General features: G+C 43.5%; 1 protein-coding gene across 2 annotated transcripts in view; it reads right to left on the bottom strand.

Annotated features, from left to right (window-relative positions):
- Window positions 1-23,518, bottom strand: part of Il15ra (interleukin 15 receptor subunit alpha) — a 33,004-nt gene extending 9,486 nt beyond the window's left edge. For both annotated transcript variants that reach the window (XM_047521534.1, XM_047521533.1), the window contains exons 1-4: window positions 23,294-23,518; window positions 4,367-4,561; window positions 2,504-2,602; window positions 263-472 (exon numbers count right to left, since the gene is read on the bottom strand). In XM_047521534.1, the coding sequence (XP_047377490.1) occupies window positions 263-472; window positions 2,504-2,602; window positions 4,367-4,561; window positions 23,294-23,381 (592 nt within the window). In that variant the 5' untranslated portion in view covers window positions 23,382-23,518. The remainder of the gene's footprint in view (window positions 1-262; window positions 473-2,503; window positions 2,603-4,366; window positions 4,562-23,293) is intronic.
- Between the last annotated feature and the right edge of the window lie 296 nt (window positions 23,519-23,814).

Raw genomic sequence — 23,814 nt, forward strand, 5'->3', positions numbered from 1 at the left:
TGCTGGCTAATAAGGTGAGCCGTGTCGCATCTGGGAGGTGGATTTCATTTCCAGCTGTCCCAAGTGGACCAGGCCAGGTGGAACAGCGAGAACAGAGACGAGGCAAGGGATCTGTGGGAGGCAAAAGGCAGCAGGGCAGCTCCATCGGTCCCAACTTGAGACTGAATGTTCAGAAGCCATGCAGTTATCTTGGGCCAGATCTCAACCCAAATTGCAGAAGCAGCACCTGGGAACTGGCCTCTCATGCAAAGCTAGTGCTAACCTGGTGTCTCGTGGGGGTTTGCGGGTGTGAGTTCCAAGGTCTTTGCTGTTGTCTGGGATGGGACTTGGGAGGACTCATGGCTGCCTATGCTTGTGGTTCCTGCCGAGGGTGGCTGGGATGGCATCAACTGGGAGCCTGGTACCATAGCTGTCTCTGTGGCCACTGTGATGTCTGGCTTGGGGGATAAAACTGCTGGCTCTGTAGGAAATTCTAAGACAGAACAAAAATATTTAGACTAGTGTCTTCTCGGCTCCAGCAGAGGATGGACCTAAAGACCTACTTTGGTGACCCCACCACGGCAACCCGCCTGCTCCCAGCAAAAGTGGGCAACATATCCAGCCACTTGAGCCATGGGATGTGTGAGAACTCTAAAAGACAGTTATTTATCATGGTGCATAGAAAGAAAAGATCCCTCTGAGTTGAGTACATTCAGCTGTTTCCTAGAGAAGCTTGTGAAATACTAAAACACTTGGTTCCAAAACACAAGTAGAGCTGTATTTGCTGAAGACAACAGGGATGCTGATCTTTTTTCATTGGTGCTCTGGATGCACAGTGGTGGCCTGAGTTCCATTCTCATTCTTTCCCAGCCACACATGTTGTGAGAAGTCCTCAGTCACTACCTCACATGCACCTTACCCTATAAGCTGCCCGCACTCCTGTAGATAAGAGTCCCCAGAGCAGTCACATCCAGTCACCCATGATCACACCAGTCTGTGTCAAAGGTTACCATTTCAAAGGTTTTTGTCTCAGAGATGGATATCTGACCTAGTGTTTGGGGCATGGAGGCAGAATTGGGAAAGGTTACTTGGTCATTCTTATCTCTTTGGTGAACTGAGTGTGATTCAGATCAAAGGAATTAGGGAATCACCCTAAATGTAATCGGAGCCAATACTTCAGCCCCTGATTTTTGTTTGCAAGCAACCCATCACCAGGAGGCAGCCTCCTTTCCACCTCTCCGTCCTGCCATGAGCAGTGGTCCTCAGCCCAGGCTACCCAAGAACCACATGGGTTGCTTCTAGAGCCTCTGACTCCAGATCACTCCCCGAACCATGTGGAGTTCACTGTGCGTCCATGACTGAGAACCACAGCTCTGGGAAGGTGTGGCTGAAGAAAACGGAAGGAGCGAAGAGAGAGATGCCCACACCTGGGGGCAAGGAGGGGAAAAGGAGCCAGGAAAGGTCACACAGTGGATGAGCTGACTCTAAAACAACAAGAGTTAAATGCAAAATAAGGGTGCCATGGGATATGAGGCATATTAGCCAAGATATTTAGCTTCCAACGTTTCAAATTGAGAAAGTGCTGAGGAAATGGGGCTAAAAGATCACCCAAGACTCAGTTAAAATACAGAACATTGGTGGGTTCATGCAGTGCTTCTATAATAGAGCATCACTGTTAATTTGCCGATGCTTAGGACCAAGGTAGGGACAACTCTTCATGAGTCCCTCACATTGCTACACATCTTGCAAACAGAGGGCCTGATGGACCTTTCTCTGGACTATCTGCTCAAAGATACATATCTAGCAAGTACTTTGGAAGACAGATACAGTGTTTCTTTCTGGAGGAAAGAGCAGACATATTTGCTGCCAGTTATAAAATATCAGGTTCCCTGAGCCCAGGGTTCCTCCCAGACAGTGCAGCCTGCTGAACAATGCAGCCATGTGTTCAGGCCCATCCATGTTGTCCCTGTGGGCCTGGGAGTCAAGGGATTTTTGCAAACATGCTCCTGCTCTTGCTACTTGTGCACCATGTGAAAAGTCCTTTGTTTACCCTCCAAGAATGTCAGCACCCATGACATAGTGGCAGACTAACAAGCAAGTAAGGTCAAATTTCAGTGTTCCCAGTTTTTGACAAGCACAAATGTCTACAACTAAATATGGTCTGGCATATCAATAGTGGATTCTTTTTTTTTTTTTTTTTTTTTTTTTTTTTTTGCGGTGCTGGGGATCGAACCCAGGGCCTTGTGCTTGCAAGGCAAGCACTCTACCGACTGAGCCATCTCCCCAGCCCTCAATAGTGGATTCTAAACACTATTATTTATGTACATATGAAACCTGGATCTCAAGCAACTTTGGTTTAAACAGCTAAGCCACTGTCTTATTTTTTTTTTTTTTTAATAAAAAGTTTGCCCTATTGCCGAAGTTCTCATTGGAACATTATCAGCGATCTATGAATCTGCAGGATTGGTGGGGAAGGAAGGAGGGATCTGGGTGATAGTTCTTAAAAATCTTCCCATATTCCTACCTTTTCCAGAAGGGGAGGGGCTCTCTGGCTGTGGGGTCACCCTTGCCGGCACTACTGTGGAGGGAGGCACTGGCCTTTGGTGAATCAGGGAGGGGTCTCCTAGAGAGAGGACAACCACATGGCATTTATGATCCTGAGTGTGAACACTAGGGTGGCTTCAGAACTGGATATAAATAAAAACTTAATACATAGATTCACAATGGAAATACCTGGCTTCTTAGGACAGGTTAGAAGCACTGGAAGTAAACAGTGTTTCCCAACCCAAATGCAGAGACAGACTGCAAACATTTCCAAAAAAGACTGCACAAGTGAAACATCAAATTTATTTTTGATTGGAATATATCTGATATTGACTCAGCTTTATAATCCTGGTTTTTCATGGGAAAATGAATGATCACTTAATAGATTCCATTCGCTTAGCAGGAAAAAAAAAATCCAAAGCATAAGAGAGGGGGAAAAACAACAAGGGGAGTTGCTAGTGGTAAAGGTTTGCAGGGGAGAAACCTTTGGACCTGAAGATACATACCTAAAGATGCCTCCAATCTGTGGACTCTAAAATTCTGATTCAAGAGTCTTTCTTTCCTTCCCCTCTTGGCCCTGTTCAGAGCTTGCAGTTCTTCTCCATCCTAGACTCATTCACCCAAAGGATGTGGAGCTTTGAGTAAACATAATTTTCCCAGCAATGGAAAAGCCCTGATTTTTCCACCCTGACTCCACACTCACTGCTTGTCCCTGACCAACCTGGGCTTTTCCCTTCAACTGCGGCCAATGCTGTGGAGTGTGGTGTTCTCCAGGCCTGCAGTTCCTTGAAACTAGTGACAGGGCTTCCTCCTGCCCTTCTCTGACATCTCTGTGAATCATTCTGAGGAGCAGGAAAGGAAGAGGGTTAACCTAACACTACAAATGCAGCAGGAAAGTCTGGCTCTTCCAGGAGTTTCCAAGAGAGGGAGGGAATTTTCTATGGAAACTCCAACTCCCTTCCCTTGTCCCAGAGAGGAGTTGGGCATCTCCACAGATGCTCTATGAGAACATATCTAGCTGCTGCTGATTGCACTGAGCATGTTTGTTAAATCAGAATTCTCTTGGAAGACCCTGGGCTAACCTTTATTTTCCTAGAGGAATAAGGAGAGCAGAACAGAACCTAGTATTTCTGGATATAGCATTAAGTGGCTTGGCTTCCACCCCAAAATTATTTGGTTTCCTCTGGGATGGTACTGCAGTTGTGGATGGTTTAAAAAAAAAGTTTATTCTTGCAACTCCTTCATGTCCTTGCTCTTGAGCATTGGCTGGACACCATACATGGTGACTAGGTAAAAAAAAAAAAAAAAATCCTACCATGTGGGCCTACCCCAGCCCAGTGGGTTGGGTAGCAACCATCAAGAACTCAGGAGAGTTCGACTTCTCATGGGGAATCCAAAACGCTCTCCAGGCAGCAATCACATCCTTCTAAGGGGTGCGACTGATAATCAGAATCAGCCCACTCTCTCGCTGATTTCAAAACACGCATGGATAATAGTAATAGCTAATATTTACCAATCTCCTTTTAATTCTCCTACAACCCATGGTGTTGACATCAGGTTCATTTTCTAGATGACCAACCAGAGTTCCCAGAGGTTAAAGGCCTTGCTGGAGACCTCAACATGGTCAGCAGCACAATCAGGATTTGAACTCACAATTGTGAGACCCCGACACTGTGTATCTGCACCTCTGGCTGATGTTGCTTAGGGTCACATGGGTGTATTTGGCCTCAGACCCCAGTACAGATCTCTGCCCTGAGACAGCTCTTCCAGCTCCCACACTGCCGCTCTGCTCCCTGTGGCCTTGGCAGCAGGGGTGGGGACAGTCCTGGGACTGGCTACTTACTGATACACCTGAGGCTGGGAGTGGTCCAGTGGGTGGTGTTTGTGGTCTTGTTAAACACACACTCGATGAGGCTGGAGGTGCCGGCCTTGCGCTTGAAACCAGAGTTGCAGACGTACCGCTCCCTGGAGTTCACGCTGTGACTCTTGACCCGGATATCCGCATGCTCAACAGCCACCGGGGTGGGGCACGTGGTGCCTGCGAGAGCGCACAAGAGGGTCAGATAAGAGCTGGGCGTGCTAAGAGCGCTTCTCCAGGGGGCCGGCGGCAGCAGGAGGAAGCTGTGTGGCCAGGGTCCACTTTTCCGGGAGGCCCCTCCAAGCATGTGCAAGGGGATCAGGAAGGGCTTGCAGGAGCTGGTCTTGAATGCCAGCCATCCGGACAGCTAGGGACAGGGGAGTCACCCTCCATTTCCCATGGGTCTCCAGCCTTTGCTGTCTCTCAGTCCCGACCAAGCTATGTGGGGACTCCGTTTTCCTGACTTGCTGGTCAACAGTAATAACCTTCCACAGCTCTCCCTGTATCTCTGCCCCGGTTCCACAACACAAGCCCATGGTCCATTTCTACAGGCAACCACACGATCCTTAGAGATGCATATTTGATAGCTTCACTCCTCCCTGGCTGCCTGCAGCTCTTGGAATAAAAACTGTTGACTGAGGATGTGGCTTAGTGGTAGAGCATTTGCCTAGCACGTGTGAGGCCCTGGGTTCATCCCCAGCACCTCAACAAACAAACAAAAACCCATGATCCCTGAGAAGTCCCCAGGGCTCTGCCAGACCCAGCCCTGCTGCTTCTCTAGCTTTCTCTGTCCCGGACATACTAGCCTTTGCTTTCCCTGCACCACTCAGCATGCCAAACCCACTCCTCACCCCCACCACCCCACCCACCACCACACTTGGCCGCCTGTCTCTACCACCCTTCCTGACTGACTGCAACTGCACCTCCTCAGTAAAGCATTCCTTCATCTACCCAGTAAATTGGCTCCCCTTCCTCTGTTCTTTCCCTCCATAGTCTCTTCCACAGTATATATGTAAGATGTGGAGATTATATAACTAAAGCACATCTTGCCATCTGTATCACTTTGAGCTATGTGAGGAAGGGGTTCTGTCTGTTTTGCTCAACATTACATTCCTGAGCCTAGTACAGAATCTGGAAATAGTAAGTACACAAGAAAATTTGCTTAGCAGGGCACAGTGATGCATGCCTGTAATCCCAGCTACTCAGGAGGCTGAGGCAGGAGGTCACAAGTTTGAGGTCAGCCTTTGCAATTTAGGAGACCCTGTCTCAAAATAAAAAAAATGAGAAAGGGGTAGGGATGCATCTCAGTGATAAAGAGCTCCTGGTTTCAACCCCCAGTACTGAAAGACAGACACAAAAACAAACAACTTGTTTTAAAAACGAATAGATATACTCTTCCTTAATAACAGGCTTGAGTCTGACCATTGAATGCAAGTGAGTTGAATTTATTTTATTTCTACATGTATAACCAGCATATATATATATATCTGATTATTGCCACATTTTCAGAAGAAACCAGGAGTGAGGTGGACTGACCCAGGTGAGTCTACTTTCATGATATTTGGAATTGAACTCAGACTATAAACTCCAGTTTAAAATCCTGGCAGTTGTGTACTAGCTGTGTTCTGTAGAAATGAGTTTTACAAGTTAATATCTAAGGGTCCAAAAAGAAAAGGAGGGGCAAAAGTGTAGGCTACTTCCATTTTGGGGGTGCCATAATTGTCACTGACTTTTAGCTGTTGTACATTTTTTCCTTCTTTCCCTCTTTCTCTCCCACCAACTCTTTGGGTAGTAGTACCTTGTTTGGAATCCCTTCAAAACCACCTTCCTGCATAGACCTCATGTTCAAGTTAGAACAGATTTTAATTTCAAATTACTATGTTCAGAATTTCTTGGTCTCTTTTGGGTCACTTTTCTTCAGTCTTCACTGTTTCCTGTGTTGTGCTCAGATTTGGGATTTTTGCCAGGAAAAGTTTTCATATGTTTTAAGTCTTGAAATATTCCCTTCCAGTGTTTTTCAACTCCTAGCGTTGGTAGCACACTTTGAAATGAAACATTTGTGGCTGCTTACTCAAGAGGATTTAAAATGTCAATGCAATAGTGATCATGTCAGTAATAATTATAATATAGTCAATGCCCATGAACCCCATGAGATTCAGTGTCGCTGGGTGATTCCTTTGGTCACCTTTCAGTGCTGGTTGCTATGTGAGTGGAACAATTTATCATGTATCAAGATGGACTCAAAGTTATATATATATATATATATATATATATATATATATATATATATTTTTTTTTTTTTTTTTTTTTTTTTTTGTGGCGCTGGGGATTGAACCCAGGGCCTTATGCTTGCAAGGCAGGCACTCTACCTACTGAGCTATATCCCCAGCCCCCCAATTTTTTTTAACCCAGGGGTGCTTAACCACTGAGCCACATCCCCAGCCCTTTTTTTTTTATATTTTATTTAGAGACAGGGTTTTGCTGAGTTTCTTAGCCTCGCTAAGTTGCTGAGGCTGACTTTGAACTTGCAATGCTCCTGCCTCAGGGTCCTATGCTGCTGGGATTACAGGCATGTACCAACTCGCCTGGCTGGCATAACAAATTTTACATAGCTAATAGGAAATGATTCACCATAACTGTGCTACATGCACAATTGAAATCACTGGTTTTAAATGAAAAGGAAACTCGGGTCTGATCCTGGAGAAATAGTGACTGTTCTTCATCTGGAGATTTTCCTCCTAAGTCTGACTATGCTGTTCAGGCTGGGGATAAAGATCTAAGTCATTGTTATCAGTCTTTTTCTTCTTGATAATCTAAAGGAAGTAGCTGTCATCAATGAGGGAAAAAAAACTAAGCCTAGGTTTCTCACTGTTGAAAGAAGTTTCAAATATAAAAAGGGGGAGTACCCTACATTGCTGGAACATAATTGGGGTTAAGGAGTCCTATGTAATTATGTGTATGCATGTACGCATCTCTGGTTTGAGTATATCTACATGCATGTGTATGCTTGTGTCTTTGTATGTGTGCATGTGGGTGTTTGGGTGATTACATGGGTGTGCAGTGTGTACATATGTGTTTGTGTGAGTGTACGTGTGTGTGCTCCTGCTCTGCTCTCTGTCAGTGCCTAAGTAGGAATGCATATTAGCAGTGAGTACCTAGTGCCAGATCTTGGTCTCCAGTCCAAGGACTCAGGGCTCCTCAGGGAAAAGGCAGAATCCAGGGGGAGAAAGCACAAGATGAGCCTGGAACATCTTCCTGTGCCAGAAAGTAGGGAAGTACTCAAAGCTTGAGGGGAACACGTCAAAAGGCTATGATTGCCTCGCTGGACAGACGCTTGTTGGCCAAATCTCAGATGATTTGAGCATCAACCAATCAAGACATAAACAGAGCAGAACTAATGGAACCAAATAAAATAATACTGCTGGAGTCAATGCTGATAGAAGCAAATGAATAGATATATAAGTGAGGGAGAAGAAAAAGCTCTCCTTATAGATGTTAAATAATAAACATAAAAGGAATGATGGAATAAGAAAAGAAACCAGGGATGCTGAAGTTTGGTAAGGAGTAAGGTCTTTAAACTGTGTGGATTTTCTGGTGTGCACTGAGCTGAGCCAGACACACACTCTCCCGCGTCCCCTCTGCAGAGCCTAGTCAACTCAGGTCAAAAGGAGAGAAAGGGAGTGAAGCGGTCTTCCTGCTGTTGAGCTCTGAGATCCGCTGGTCACTGGGTGTCCCTATGCTCTGTGGGTAGGACACCTCCTCTAGCGGGTGGGGATCTTTGTTGCCACTTCTCTCTTCTTGGCTGGGTGCCTATTTAGTTCTATGATGAGGGGGCCCGGTAGGGTACCCCATTGTGAATGCTGGAGTCTTGAAGGTCAAGGTCAAGAGCCCACGTGGGTAACAAACAACTCAACCCCACCAGTTCCAGGTGATTCTTGCTTCCCACCCAGACTGGCTTCTGGTGGACTTCAAGTTCTAGGCCAGGCACACAGAGAACAGCTTACACGGGCTACATGACCAGCTCCAACCACTGCACGAGTGGGTTCTGTTACTCTCTGATTCTTGGATCAGAGTTTGGGTGGATCCACACAACCTCAAAGCATCTTCCCGCAAATCCATGACCAGTGACAATGGTCACTGATGGGGGAAATGGTAACAGCTGGAAACCTCACCTTAAGCAGGTAATCAAAGTTAACGTCACCAAACTGGGGTAAGACAATATCATGTACCTCACTGAAAAGAACACATGCATTATTCCTGCAGTATTCCTTTAAAAAAAAAAAAACCCATACCTGAATCTAAGAGGAAACATCAGAGGGGCTTTCTAGCTGACCTGTATTCAAGCTCAAGAGAGAAGGCGGAGGAAGCGTTCCAACTTGCAGGACACTGGAGAGACACCAAATGCAACATATGACCCTGGATTAGGTCCAGATTTAGGGAGAAAGTCAATAAAAAGGACAGCATTGGGATGATTGACAGAATTTGAACACAGGAGCTGGGTATTGGACAACAAATCAGTGTCAAGTTTACATTTCTTGCTTTTGACAACAGTGCTGTGATGACCAGTGACTTTTTGGAAGAGAACGCCATCGTTAGGAAAAACACACTGAAGAAGTCTGGCCAAGAAAGACCTAATGTCAGCAGCTTACTTTAAAATGGTTTAGAAGAAAATGCACATGTGTAAATATATATATGGAGAGAGACGGGGAGTGATAAGTTAAACAGCAAAATGAAAATAGTCAGGGAAGCCGGGCAAAGGGTATTTGGGAGGTCTTGCAGCTCTACTATGAAATTGAGTTTAATCAGAACTTAAAAGTTTAAAAGTAAGAAAAGCGAGGAACCACGTAAAAACCACTTGAAGAGTGGTCCTTGGGGCCTTCCATGATTCCATCCAGCCCTGGGAACTCCTGTGTGAGAAACTCAATCCCCAGAGTCACATGTTGATGGTATTTGAAGTGGGGCCTGTGGGAGGGAATCGGGTCATCAGGATTGGGGCCCCATGATGGTATTAGTGGCTTTATAACAAGAGGAAGGGAGACCTAAGCTAGCATCCTTGGCCCATCTCACCACATGATGCCCTCGGGCATGTTACGATATAACCGGAGGTACTCAACCAGATACAGAGAGGATGCCACGCGTTTGGACTTCTTCCTGAACTGCAAGCTAAATTAACCTCTATTCCTGATAAATCACCCAGTCTCAGGGTATTCTGTTATAGCAATATAAAATGGGCTAAGACTGGGACCTTTGAAGATTCTTCTTGAAGAAAATTCTAGAAGTCCTTGACGACTCCAGCTGAGATTGGTGAGAAATTTTTCTTTAGTTCCTTAATCATGGTTTTCAGAGTGTTGGTTTGTCCTCTTTTTCTCACCACTTTTCCACACCTTTTAGAGCTGCGTCTTCCATGACCAGGATCTAGTGGTATTGATGCCACTCGTTTGACATTTGGTATTTCAGTTGTAGCTTTGGTTTCCTGAACAAGTTCACATTGCCACATGGAGGCTTTGCTCTGCTTCTTATTGCCTCTTTTCACCTCAGGTTGTCGGTCACTGATGTCAGTATTATCAGGCATCAGACACACCCAGAGGGCTTCTTAAAACATGGAGTTCTGGGCCCCCCACAGAGCTTCTGAGTCAGGAGGTCTGAGGAAGGGCCCAGGAATCTGCCTTTTCAAGTTCCAGATGATGGTGGTTTTGCTGATCCAGGAACCACATTTTGAGGACCGGTGCTTGATGGTGCTCACAGATGCACTGCGGCGAGTGGCTTGTTAGCAATCATTAAAAATTTCCCTTGAGGTTATGAAGAATGGTTTGCTCATGCCCTTTTCAGGTCATTGATTCCATTGATGATGACTGTGTTTATATGTACCGCTTGCTGATCTCTTCTGAATTTCTGTTCAACTACTTTTTTTTTGGTGGGGGAAAGTTACCAGGGATTGAACTCAGGGGCACTCAACCACTGAACCTCACCCCCAGCCCTCTTTTGCATTTTATTTAGAGACAGGGTCTCACTGAGTTGCTTAGTGCCTCGTTGTTGCTGAGCCTGGCTTTGAACTCGCAATCCTCCTGCCTCAGCCTCGTGAGTTGCTGGGATTACAGGCATGCGCCACCCCGCCTGGCTCTGTTCTACTACTTTTAACTGGATCTAACTCCCCCTTCTCCGTCTCAAAAATCCATGTGTGTGTGTGTGTGTGTGTGTGCGTTTAGCTTGGCAGTACCACAGGTTTAGTTCCATGCTGTCAGTCTTAAATCTGTTATCTGTGGTGCTTGGTTGTATGCTACACAGCTGGGAAAAATACATAGGGGTGTAAGAGTGGGGTTGGGTGGGGAGGAATGTTCATAACAATCAACTCAAATCAACCCTGGAAATGTTTGGCAGCAAACCAGAATGAAGAGTCCCATAAAAACATGAGGCCTGCTCTGTGATTAAATGTTCCTGAGAGAGCCTGCACTGACCTTGAACCTTCGGACCTCTCTGGGTGCTATTACATCATCTGTAGCTATAGTCTCTCTCCAGCCACGGATCAGTGACTCCAGAAACTAAGAGAGAAAGACATTAAGTCCCGTGAGGAAGAGCTACACAAAGACTGGGTTTTAGTTGGCAGGACTGTCACTAATTGAGTTTCTCACCTGCCCTCTCTTGTTTGCTCCAAATCTGTTCTTTCACATGGTCGTCTTGGGTCTGCAAGGATCCTGTGAGATCACAGCTCCCCACCTCCAGAGGACAGAGGGCCCCTGCCACCGGTTATTCTGCAACCTCCAAGGTCAAGGAAGCCTCAGAACCCCTTCCTCACACCAAACACCTCACACTTTGTTACGCAGATGACTGGTTCCCTTCACTGGCCACAGGGGTCTCTCATTCCACTTTGATGACCCTTTTCTCCTGAAGGCTGACGTCGCTTTCATTTCTGGTTGGTCCTTCCACACATTTTGTTTGCAATGCTTTCTCTTCCTGGGATAAAGTGTACAGGATTAGGGGATAAACCAGGTAGACACCCCAGCTCCACTGGGAGTGATAGACATTGCTATATAGTTGGAATGGCTGGCACATTGCCCTGGAAAAAGTGGGAGGATGGGCAAGAGTTAGCCAAGTGAAGGAGGGAGGAGCAGGAAAGGCCCATTCCAGGTAGAGGAACGAGTGTGTGCCCAAGGCCCAGGCCAGGAAGAAACCTGATGGAGAGGTGGAATTGGAGGCTACAGCCTATAAAGCTAATGCAGGGACCCAATCCTGTGATTTATAGTTTTTCAGGCTGTACTTCTGTGCACAGAAGATTTCTACAGCCATCCTGATCCCTTCTTATCACTACTGGGAGAGTGAGCTCAACAGAGCCGACTGTCAGAATGGGTCTCCTGTGAGGTGGACCCCTGGCCCTGCCGCTCGCTCTCCCTCATCCAGCAGATTAACTAACAAGGATTCCAAGAGTGGGTCTGTGGGCAGACAGACCCAACACATTTGTTCTTGTTCCATAAAAACTCAGACTCTGGGCTGGGGAGATAGTTCAGCTGGTAGAGTGCTTGCCTCGAAAGCACAAGGCCCTGAGTTCGATCCCCAGTACCGCAAAAAAAAAAAAAAAAAACTCAGACTCAATGGATATGGGGTCTGACAGGTTATCCAGTTCACCTGCAAGCCGATCAATGACTTCTATTTACTGAATAAAAGAGTAGAGGAATAAGGGAATAGAAAACGATAGAGAAGATTAGTATAATGAGTACTGGGCGCGGAATGAGAGGTCGAGTGACTGGGTAAATCTCTTAATTGCACTTGACTCCAGTGTCCTTATGTGTGAGTTGAGGGTGATAATTCACAAGGCCACTGAGAAGTCCCAGGGTTACTGAGCATGAAATGCACTTTGTGAACCGAGACTCAAACGCAAGGAATCATCATCTCTTAGCGTATCCCTCTGTACCTCTAAATTGGTAATCTCCAACTCCTTCACCAAAATCCTGGGAATTCCCATCTCCCCTAAAGGAATCCCCATGCAGGCCCCAGGGAAGGATACAGAAGAAGAAATGGCCTCTAATGACCCTATTATTGAATGAGAAGAACACACAGGAGAGCATTTCTCAATTAGTAAGGCTTTCTTGGCACAGTAACAAAGTCAAAAACCATTAACGAAATGATCACGTAAACACCTAAATGAAAGTAGTTAGTGAAACAAAAGAACTAAAAGACAATAAAATAAAATAAAATGTTTACACCAAATGTCAAAAAGTTAAGGTGCTCAGTACATAACGGACTCTCATGAAATCAATGCGAAGATAAATACCCTAATGGAAGAGCAGGCCAAGGATGTAAGGGTGATTGACAAGCATCCATTCAAAAGATTTCCCAAACCTCACTAACACATTTTGCCGGAATTCCTTGAACTCCCTCTTGCTTCTGAAGTTGAAGGATCCTATATCAAGTTCCTTGCACATCGGTGAGACACGTACGAATTCCTTTAATAAGTGGGGCGGAGGGTCCTTACACTCCAGGTGGTTCTTTCCATTCAGCACCAGGGCTGCTTTTCTGTCTGTGGTAGTCCTTGATTTATTTCCTGTTTAGGCATTTGCTGTCCAATGGTAGTGACCCCTGCTCCCCATTGCCATGAGGAACCTTCTTCTCGGGGACTGATAGTCAGAGGATCTGGTCTGGCCACACTAGTCAGTTGTTGAGCTGCTTTTGGATTTTGCTATTGCTATGGTTACCGTTGGAGCACCTGGACCTCAAATTGCTTATGTGGAGCTTAGGGTGGAGTCTGGAGTGTCAGTGTTTTCCCCCAATGTTCCTGCTCTGCCCTCGTCTTTTATCCTGCATCACAGAGGGTTTATCTCGCCATGCACCCTCCGGAACAGGCTGCTGTTTGTTAGCTGGTGCTGCTTGCCAGTGGTATTTCTATAAGATCCTGAACCAGGGCCAATTATATGTGTGTTTATGTCTGGACTTACCATTTTAGCCTATTGATTGATTTATCTGTTTATCTTGACACCATGTTGGCTTGATTATCCTGGTTTCATTAGTCTTGAAGTCGAGCAGTGTAAATCTTTTTTAAAGATATTTTTTAGTTTTTAACATTTCTTAGTTGTAGGTGGACGTAATACCTTTATTTATTTATTTTTATGTGGTGCTGAGGATCAAACCCAGTGCCTCACACATGCCAGGCAAGTGCTCTACTGCTGAGCCACAACCCCAGCCACAGTGTAAATTTTTGTCAATTGTTTTTCAAAGTTTGAGTTTGCATTTCTAGGTTCTTTACTGAATTTTAAAATCAGTATTATCAGTTTCCAAAACTAATAATACTAAGTGTGCTGAAATTTTTATTTGAATAGTATTAAATCTATAAATCCTTTTGGGGAAGAAATGACATCTTAATAATACTGTTATATATTATTTTGTCTTCTCAAAACCCATTTACACAGTATCTCTCTTGAGTTAAGTCTTCCATAATTTCTGTCAGAAATATTTTATAGTTTTCAATGTACCACCTTACTTATCTTTTAACTAAAAGTGACTAGAGATAGCACTAAGCATTTCATATTTTCAACATCAATGCAAATGGTATTTTTCATTTCAATGTCCTATTGTTTGTTGCTAATATTTTGTATACTGATTTTTTTTTTTGGTATATTGACTGCATATTCTGCAACCTTGCTAAACTCACTCATTCTAATAGTTTTTTTTTTTTTACATTCCATAAGCTTTTCTATGGAGATGAGATCCTGTTGTGAACTATTTGAGTATATTTTATGATTCTATTTTACCTCCTGGGTTGTCTTATTAGGTGTAACTGGATTATTTTAGAGGTTGCCTGGGAGTTTACAGTTTATCTTTCTGTATCACATCTTACCTTGGAGGGATATTAAACCACTTCACATATATGGCATGAGGACCCGAAGCAGCCTACCTACCTACTTTTTTTTTCTCCCAATTCATGTGTAGTTGTTGTCGTTTATTTGATTTTTACCTAAGTTATATATCCTCAGAATATAATGTTATTTCCACATGTTTTCATTGTTGCACAATAATTATACAGGAGTGTCCTGAATCGTGGTCTATCCACACATGTACATAACACAATTTGATCAACTTTGTTCCCTAGGACCTCCCTTGCCTCCCCCTCCTCCCTACCTCTATCCCACCATTCCTTCTATTTTCATGAGATCCCCTTTTCTCTCCAGCTTCCACATATGAGAGAAAGCATACAACTCTTGACTTTCTGAGTTTGGCTTATTTTCTTACCATGACACCACCCAGTTCCATTTATTTTCCTGCAAATGACATAATTTTGTTCTTCTTTATGGAAGAATCAAACTCCATTGTGTATACATACCAGATTTTCTTTATCCATTCCTCTGTTGATGGACATCTAGGCTGGTTCCATACCATGGTTACTATGAATTATGCTGCTACCCATGGTTATTATTTTTGCTTTAAGTGTTTGATGATCTTTTCCCAGCTATGGATTTAAAGAGATGTTTGTGCTATACTACTCACCATTTCTGGGTATTTTATAGCAGGAGGATTTTTCAGTAAAAAGAAAAAGGAAGTCCATTGTGCATGGTCCTCCAACAAAGAAAAACCCAGGAATAGCTGATATTTTAATGTACAAGGATTTCAATATATTGCAGCCAACCCCACCAGCCAGATGGTGGCCAGTTACTTGTTTTATAATGCTAAATGATCTCATAATTACATTGGAGATAATACATTTAATTGTAGCAATATGTTCTCATTTACACAAACCCCAATCACATCTTTTGGTGCTTCAATTGCTGTATCATACTCCATAACATTATTCCTTAGATGCTCAATGTAAGTAAGTTTCACCTTGTCTACAGTAATATGAGGACCTTGAAGATGCTGAATATTCTTCCCAGTTCTCTGATACTCTCAGACCTCTAAGCCCTGTGTATGACAGACATTTTCTGAGTTTAGTAGCTTATGAATACATACACCACAAGGGATGAAGTAATGGAATTTGGAACCAGTCTAAGGTTCTACGATTTTTGAAACTCAAATAGCCAAAAAACATATACTAGTCCAACGATCATTTGTTAAGAAAGCCACCAAAACAGTGTGTAAGGTCACAACTCTTTCAGCTTCCCAGAACCTGTGAATCAGGCTTCTTTATAAGGTCAATTTACAAAGTCTACTCTGGGCAAGGAGCCCTGGCCTACTCTCACATGCAGAGCTCAAAAGCTGTCAGGTAAGTGTGACCCTTCCACTCTTTAAGCAGAGTCAGAATCCACTTCAACGTGTTCTTTTACTTACTCTACCATTCAACTGCCGCAACGTGCTACATTTGGGGAGATACAAAGAAGCTTAAGATGTGGGTCCTGCCCTCATGAAGCTCAGTATGAAGCTGACATATTAAGAGAGTCCGGGTCTCTGGACTCCCAGTAATCCATTTTCCTTCCTTGTTTTCTAGCTGAAATGCCAGCCAACTCAACACACTTCCTTAAGTACAGACTGTACTCAGCTTATTGCCCCAAACTCATCAACTCTTTTCTTTCTCCCTCGGGCTCAATAAACTGGGCTTCCCAACCCATCTTATCATGTCAGTGAATTTCATTGTCACTCAGTCAAGCCCTTAAATAATGACTTTTGGAGAATTGAAAGGTTGAGTGGTTACTTTTGGAGATGTGGAAGGTCAAAAGGAAAACCAAAAGAAAAGAATGAAATACATTCTGTACTCAAGAGAATACCTGTTCCCTCCTGTCCCAGTTTTGACACTCTCTTGGTTCAGGGTTTCATTGACACTCATTGGAACTATCACAAAAGACTCAGCCTAGCTTCCAGCCTCCAGATTCCCTGACTGCTGTTCCTTATCCATTCTCTTGGCAGAAGGAGTCTTTCCTCCATACGACTCCAGTACTGTCTTCCCTGCACAGATTCCTCAAGGGCTCCCCATTGCCCCAGTGCTGGGAATCAAGTCTTCCAAGGACAGCAGGTTTCCATGTGTAATGAGTAACACTGACACACCTCTAGAACCAGGCAAAAGTGATTCAGTCCAAAAGAAGTTAGTTTGTAAAATGATGTGACTCAAGAAGAGAATTCCCAGAGTTTCATTTCTTAGACATTAAAGGTTTTCCCCTTGCTTTCTCTCCCCACCCCCGTATAGCTTATTTTCATCCAGTTATTCCAACTGGATGTTTAGAATATCAAACACATTAAAACAACCTAAATATGCCACAGTCAGGAGGTAACTGAAGTCTACCCACAATAAAGAATTGTTTCAATAATTTGTAAAGCTTTATAAAATGTATGTATGGTATGCACAAATGTTATATGTAGTGACTTTATATTGAGCAATTTGCAAAACATCTAAAGTTATGAAAACACTGCCAGAGATCAGAGTACTAATTGAAGATGAATTAGGAAAAACTCCTAAATTGTAGATCTTTATTGTTATTTATTTTGTAGTTTGATCTATTTACTTTTGTTATTACAAAACCAATTCAAATTATGACAAAGTTTTTTACCACCTTTTTGCTATCACGGGAGGCATAAAAGCAGTAATAACTAGATAAAATTGGTTTGAAATAAATAATAGATGCTTTGGGCAAAGCCCTCCTGAGCTATGAAAAATGGTTTATAGAAAGCTTAAGACATCTACAAAGATGGATTCTCAGCCCAGTTCTACAAGACTTTCAAAGAAGAACTAATTCCAATACTCCTCAAAATATTCCATGAAATAGAAAAGGCGAAAAGCCTTCCAAACTCATTTAATGAAGCTAGTATCACCTTGATACCAAAACCAGACAAAGATGCATTAGGGAAAGGAACTTCAGACCAATATCCCTGATGAACATAGATGCAAAAATTCTTAACAAAATTCTACTAAATTGCATACAAAAACATATTAAAAAGATAGTGCACCATGATCAACTGGGTTTCATCCCAGGGATGTAAGGTTGGTTCAACATCTGGAAATCAATAAATGTAACTCACCACATCAACAGACTTAAAGTTAAGAATCATATGATTATTTCAATAGATGTAGAAAAAGCGTCTGATTAAAATGTAGCACCCCTTCATGCTCAAAACACTAGAGAAAATAGGGATAGTAGGAACATACCTCAACATTGTAAAGGCTATCTATGCTAAGCCCATGGCCAACATCATTCTAAATGGAGAAAAACTGAAAGTATTCCCTCTAAAAACTGGAACAAGGCAGGGATGTCCTCTTTCACCACTTCCATTCAACATCGTCCTTGAACCTCTAGCCAGACCAAAGAAATTAAACGGATACGAATAGGAAAAGAAGAACTCAAACTATCACTATTTGCTTAGGACATGATTCTATATTTAGAGGATCCAAAAAATTCCATCAGAAAACCTAGAACTCATAAATGAATTCAGCAAAATAGCAGGATAAAAAAATCAACACTCATAAATCTAATGCATTTCTATTCCTATTTCTATTTCTGAAAGAGAAATTAGGAAAACTATCCCATTCACAATAGCCTTGAAAAAACAAAATACTTGGGAATCAATCTAACAAAAGAGGTGAAAGACCTCTACAATGAGAACTACAGAACACTAAAGAAAGAAATTAAAGTAAACCTTAGAAGGTGGAAAGACCTCCCATGTTCTTGGACAGGCAGAATTAATACTGTCAAAATAGCCAAAGCAATCTTTAGCAGGAAGAGCAAAGCAGGAGGTATCACAATACCAGACCTCCAACTATACTACAGAGAAATAATAACAAAAACACCATGGTATTGGCACCAAAATAGACAGGTAGACCAAAGGCACAGAATAGAGGACACAGAGACAAACCCACATAAATATAGTTATCTCATACTAGACAAAGGTGCCAAAAACTTACAATGGAGAAAAGATAGCCTATTCAACAAATGGTGCTGGGAAAACTGGAAATCTATATGCAGCAAAATGAAATTAAACCCCTATCTCTCACCCTGTACAAAACTCAACTCAATATGGATCAAGGATGTAGGAATTAGACCAGAGACCCTGCACCTAACAGAAGAAAAAGTAGGCCCAAATCTTCATCATGTTGGCTTAGGACCAGACTTCCTTAACAAGGTTCCCAAAGTACAAGAAATAAAAGCAGGAATCAATAAATGGGGGGTAGATTCAAATTAAAAAGATTTTTCTCAGCAAAGAAAACAATGAGCAATGTAAAGACAGAGTCTACAGAATGGGAGAAAATCTTTGCCATACGAACTTCAGATAGAGCACTAATCTCCAGAATTTATAAAGAACTCAAAAAAAAAAAAAACTTTATACCAAGAATACAAATAACCCAATCAATAAGTGGGCTAAGGAAATGAACAGACACTTCATTGAAGAAGATCTACAAGCAATCAACAGATAAATTAAAAATGTTCAACATCTCTAGTAATAACAGAAGTGCAAATCAAAACTACCCTAAAATTTCATCTCACCCCATTTAGAATGGCTATTATCAAGAATACAAGCAACAATAGGTGTTGGCGAGGATGTGGGGAAAAAGGTACACTCATACATTGCTGGTGGCGTTGCAAATTGGATCAGTTACTCTGGAAAGCAGTATGGAGATTCCTCAGAAAACTTGGAATGGAACCACCATTTGACCCAGCTATCCCACTCCTTGGCCTACACCCAAAGGACTTAAAATCAGCATACTACAGTGATGCAGCCACATCAATGTTTATAGCAGCTCAATTCACTATAGCTAGGTTGTGGAACCAACCTAGAAGCCCTTCAATAGATGAATGGATAAAGAAGTGTGGTATATATACACGATGGAATATTATTCAGCCATAAAGAAGAATAAAATTATGGCATTTGCAGGTAAATGGGTGGAATTGGAGAAATCATGCTAAGTGAAATAAGCCAATCGCAAAAAACCAAAAGCCAAATGATTTATCTGATAAGTGGATGATGATATATAAGGCGGGGAGAAGTGGGTAAGAGAAGAATGGAGGAAGAATGGATTGTGTAGAGGGAAATGAGGGGTGGTGAAGAGGCAGGGGGGAAGGAAAGATAATGGAATGAGACAAACATCATTACCCTATATATGTGTATGATTACACAAGCATTTGTGACTCTACTTTGGGTACAACCAGAGAAATAAAGGTTGTACCCCATTTGTGTACAACGAATCAAAAAAAAAAAAGCTTAAGCTTAAGGCACACAAGAAGTTGAGAAAACACCCTCAAGCACACTAATACCCGGTACATCGAACTCAAAGAAAAACTTTCAGGGAACCAGGGACATTCATCTTCAGACGATCATTACTTATCCAGCAGCTCTTGGCCAATTCACCTGTGGCCTTTCAGATAAGGATTGCCTTTAGGAAGTAAAAGACCTTCTGCCCAAATTGGTGGATTTCCCTCCAAGTCAGACCTTTTAAATGAGAACATATGGACAACTTCTTGCTCCTCCTACGGCCTGGAGCATGAACACATCAGACACTACTATTTATTCAGTTATAAGGATGTGCTGTTCTCTATAATTTCTGGCCAGAATCATTTCCCAAGTAGCAAATTTAGTAATTTGAGTTTCCTTCCCTTCTAAGCTCATTTAAAAACATCAGGAGCCCTCTATTCTGTTCCTATGATTTCTTTGTCCCTCTTTATACCAATAGCACACTATTGTGATTACTGTGACTTTATAATAATTCTCTCAGTCAGGGAGCCTTGTTCCTCCAATGCAGTTCTTTTTCAAAGCTGTTTAGGCAGAGCTGGTTCTTTCTGCATTTACCTGTGGATTTTGGAATCAGTTGGTCAATTTCTATAAAAAAGCCCTGTAGGACTTTGATTTGACATCTTAAGGCTATTGATTGGCCCAATCTATGAACATGTCATATTTTTCTACTGATTTATTTCTTCAAAGTTCTCTAAGCAATTGTCTTTTCTGTATACAGGTCTTTCACCTCTTTAGTCAGATCTATTGCTGAGAACTTCATACTTTTCAAAGTTCTTGCAAATAACATATTTCTGAAGTTTCAATTTCCAACTGTTCATCAGGAATGCATAGAAATATAATTGGCTCTTGCATGCTGATGTTTCGTGAACTGCCACCAACTCACACATATATGGATAACTGATATTCAAAAAATGCTAGAGCAAGTCAATGGAGATAATCATTTCAATAAATGGTGCTGGAATAATTAGATATTCATATGCAATGAACGTTAACAAACTTCAATCTATACCTCATATTATACTCAAAGTTAACTCAAAATGAATCAAAGCCATAAATCAAATTTATTCACTTCTAGTTGAACACATCAAAGAAAACCTTCAACCTTGAGCTAGGCAAAGATTTCTTTATATGGTAACAAAAGCATAAAATATAAAAGAACAAATCAATAAACTGGACTTCATCAAAATTAAAAACTTCTGCTCTTCATAAGGCACTGTTAAGAGAATGTAAAAACAAGCCAGAGTCTGAGAAAGTATTTGCAAATCACATATCTGATAAAGGCCTTGTATCCAGAATACATAAAAAAAACTCTCAAAACTAAATAAAAATGCAACTCAATTTATAAAAGAGCTAAGGATTTAAACAGACATTTCACCAAAGAAGGTGTGTACAAGGCAGAGAAGCACATGAGAAGACACTCAACATCATTACTTATAAGGAAAATGCAAATTAAAACTAGAACAAAAGACAATTTCATTCCCTATTAGATTGGACATAATTAATCATACCCAGAACATGAAGGAACATAACTCTCAACACTGCTGGTGGGAATGTGAATAAGCATAACCACTTTGGCTACGGGTTTGGCACTTTCTTAAAAGTCAGACATACGCCTACCAGATCCAGCTACACTTCTAGCCATTTTCTACCCAAGAGAAATGAAGGCACGCAGGGCCACAAGAAAACATGTAGCATGAACATTCACAATAGCTTTATACGTAAAAGCCCAAACCACAGAAACCAAGCAACCATTCATTAACATGCTACTGGAGAGCCAAGGAATGAAATGCTGTTCAATAATAGAAGGGAATGACCTATTAACACACATTACAATACGGTGAAGTCTCAGAATAAATACTGAGTGAAAGAAATCAAATGAGAAAGAGTATGTTTTGTATAATTCCATGTATTTATATGAAATTCTTGAAAGTGTAACCAATCAGTATTAACAGAAAGCAGGTAACTGCCTGGAGGCAGGGTGGGGTGATGGTGAAGGTTATGCAGGGTATGAGGACAGGTGGTAGCCACCAATTATGTGGTGCTGGTTTCATGAGTGTAGCATTTACCTCTAACCTTATAAAGCTGCACAATTTAAATACATGCAGTTTATTATGGGTCAGTTATATATTAATAAGGCTATTTTTTAAAAGGAATGAACAAACAAACATCAGGATCCACCTGAAGGCAGCAACATCTTTGCAAGATCAGAGTGCAAGCCTATGTGTGGTCCATGAGCTTCAGAGACCCTCCCTCAGTGCTCTCCTGTGACTTTCAGATGGACAGACACGTCCACTTTGCTGGGCTCTGACCAAAGTTGCATTTCACTTTCACATTATGTAATAGAGCAGCCCATTGCTGGTTATTTCTAACATCTACTCAGAAATCATCTCAGGACACTGTCTATGCAGTTGGGAGGAAATGACCAAGTCTCTAACATAACTCAGTTTCTCAGAAGTAGGGGAAAATCCAGGATCACTGTCTTACAAAAATGAAACTTCATAAAATCCTAGAGGAAATGGGGTTCAGATCAAGCTGTGCAGCAGCAACTGTGAGTGGGCTGGTTCTGACCAAATCCCAGCAGGCTGAATGGCCCCAATGGACTGCATGTAAATTATTGGAGGTCTTGCTTAAAAGCCCATGGTTGTTAACTTTCATGGATATCCTTGGATGACCTTCAGGGGGCCCCTGACCCCCAAATCCTATACACATTTTCTAAATATATGCATTCATGCATTTTTCTACACACACACACACACACACACAGAGAGAGAGAGAGAGAGAGAGAGAGAGAGAGAGAGAGACAGAGACAGAGACAGAGAGACAGAGACAGAGAGAGGTTACAGCGTTTATCAGATGCTGATAAAGCTCCTTCACTATAAACCGACGAAGGAAAAACCTACATGAAGACAGTAGATTGATCTATCTTTTCTCTTCCTTTCTATAGTTCGGGGAACAAAACCCCGCGAATCACTCATTCGATTCTTCCTGTTAAGATCAGATATATAGGGTTGGGTTTGTGGCTCAGTGGTAGAGCACTTGCCTAGCATGTGTGAAGCACTGGGTTCCATCCTCAGCACCACATATAAAAAATAAAATAAAATAAAGGTCCACTGACAACTAAAAAATAGTTTTAAAAGATGAGATCTATGAGAACCACATTCTCGAGTACACCAAATGATCATTAGCTTCGTTTCCTCCCCCTTTACGAGGAGCTCAGACTTCGGGCTGCAGCTACGCTCCCAGCTCCCGATTTCCTGCCCACTGAAGAACTAGGTCAGGTCCCCAGGTGTGCAACTTGCCCGACACGTTTTTCCTCCCCAGAGCCGTAGTCCTTACCCTGTTCTTCCAGCTGCCCATCCATGTGATTAACTTTTGCCTGAAAGTCGAGAGGGGTCGTGTTCCCCGGCGCTCTCCGGAGGCCGGGTGCAGTACAACCCCCGCGCAGGAGCGCACGCCACACATTTCTGGAAATTGCTATACGCCACTACCACCTCGCTCCCACTGCCAAACCCGGCTTCTCCTCTGGGTCCGCATCTGGCCGCTGCTCTCGCTCGAGAGCCAACTGGAGAGGGCAGGCGGCGGCGCTCTTCCCCGGCCCTCTCCGCGGCGCCTCCACGTGTGCCTCCCGCCCGCCCTCTCCCCGGCCGGTGCCAGCGCACCGCGTTCCTCCGGGGCCCGACTTCTGGTCCAGCCCGGGGAGGTGGGGCGCCCGGCGCCATCCCGCTCGGCACCCCGGCCCCCTCTCGCAGCCCCGCCCGAGCGCAAGCCGCTCCCTACCCCGCGTCACCGGCGGCTGGAGCAGCAGCAGCAGCAGCAACGCGCGGAGGGCGGGGACTCGAGAGTCGCGGAGCCGCCGCCGGGCCATGGCCGCACGTCCCGCGGTGCCCCGCCGGGACGCCCCGGGACAGCCACGAGTGCAATGTCCCGGCCCGGGTAAAGTGGCGAGTGCAGCTCTGGGACCGGCCGCCCGCCAGACGCATTCACTTTCGCTTTTGCTTTAGCCCCCGGAGGGCTGCGGAGAGGTGCGAAGTAGTGACAGATCCATGACTCAGCATCCCCACCCCAACTTTGGAAGAAGCCCCGGCGGCCGCCCTGACCCCCGCGCCATCGCTCCTGTAGCTGGGGAGTCGCGGACAGTGCGCCCAGAGGACCGGGCGCCGCACCTGCTCAAGCCCGGCATCGTCCCCGTCTCGCTCCTGGGGACTCCCAGTCTTTAGGGCTAGCGTCCCGTGCGGAGGCAGCGCAAAGCCATCGCAGGGCAAACTCTTTCTAGTACCCTCTGCTGCTCGGCGTTCACA

This window comes from Sciurus carolinensis, chromosome 12 (assembly GCF_902686445.1).
Source record: "Sciurus carolinensis chromosome 12, mSciCar1.2, whole genome shotgun sequence".
NCBI classification, from domain to species: Eukaryota; Metazoa; Chordata; class Mammalia; order Rodentia; family Sciuridae; genus Sciurus; species Sciurus carolinensis.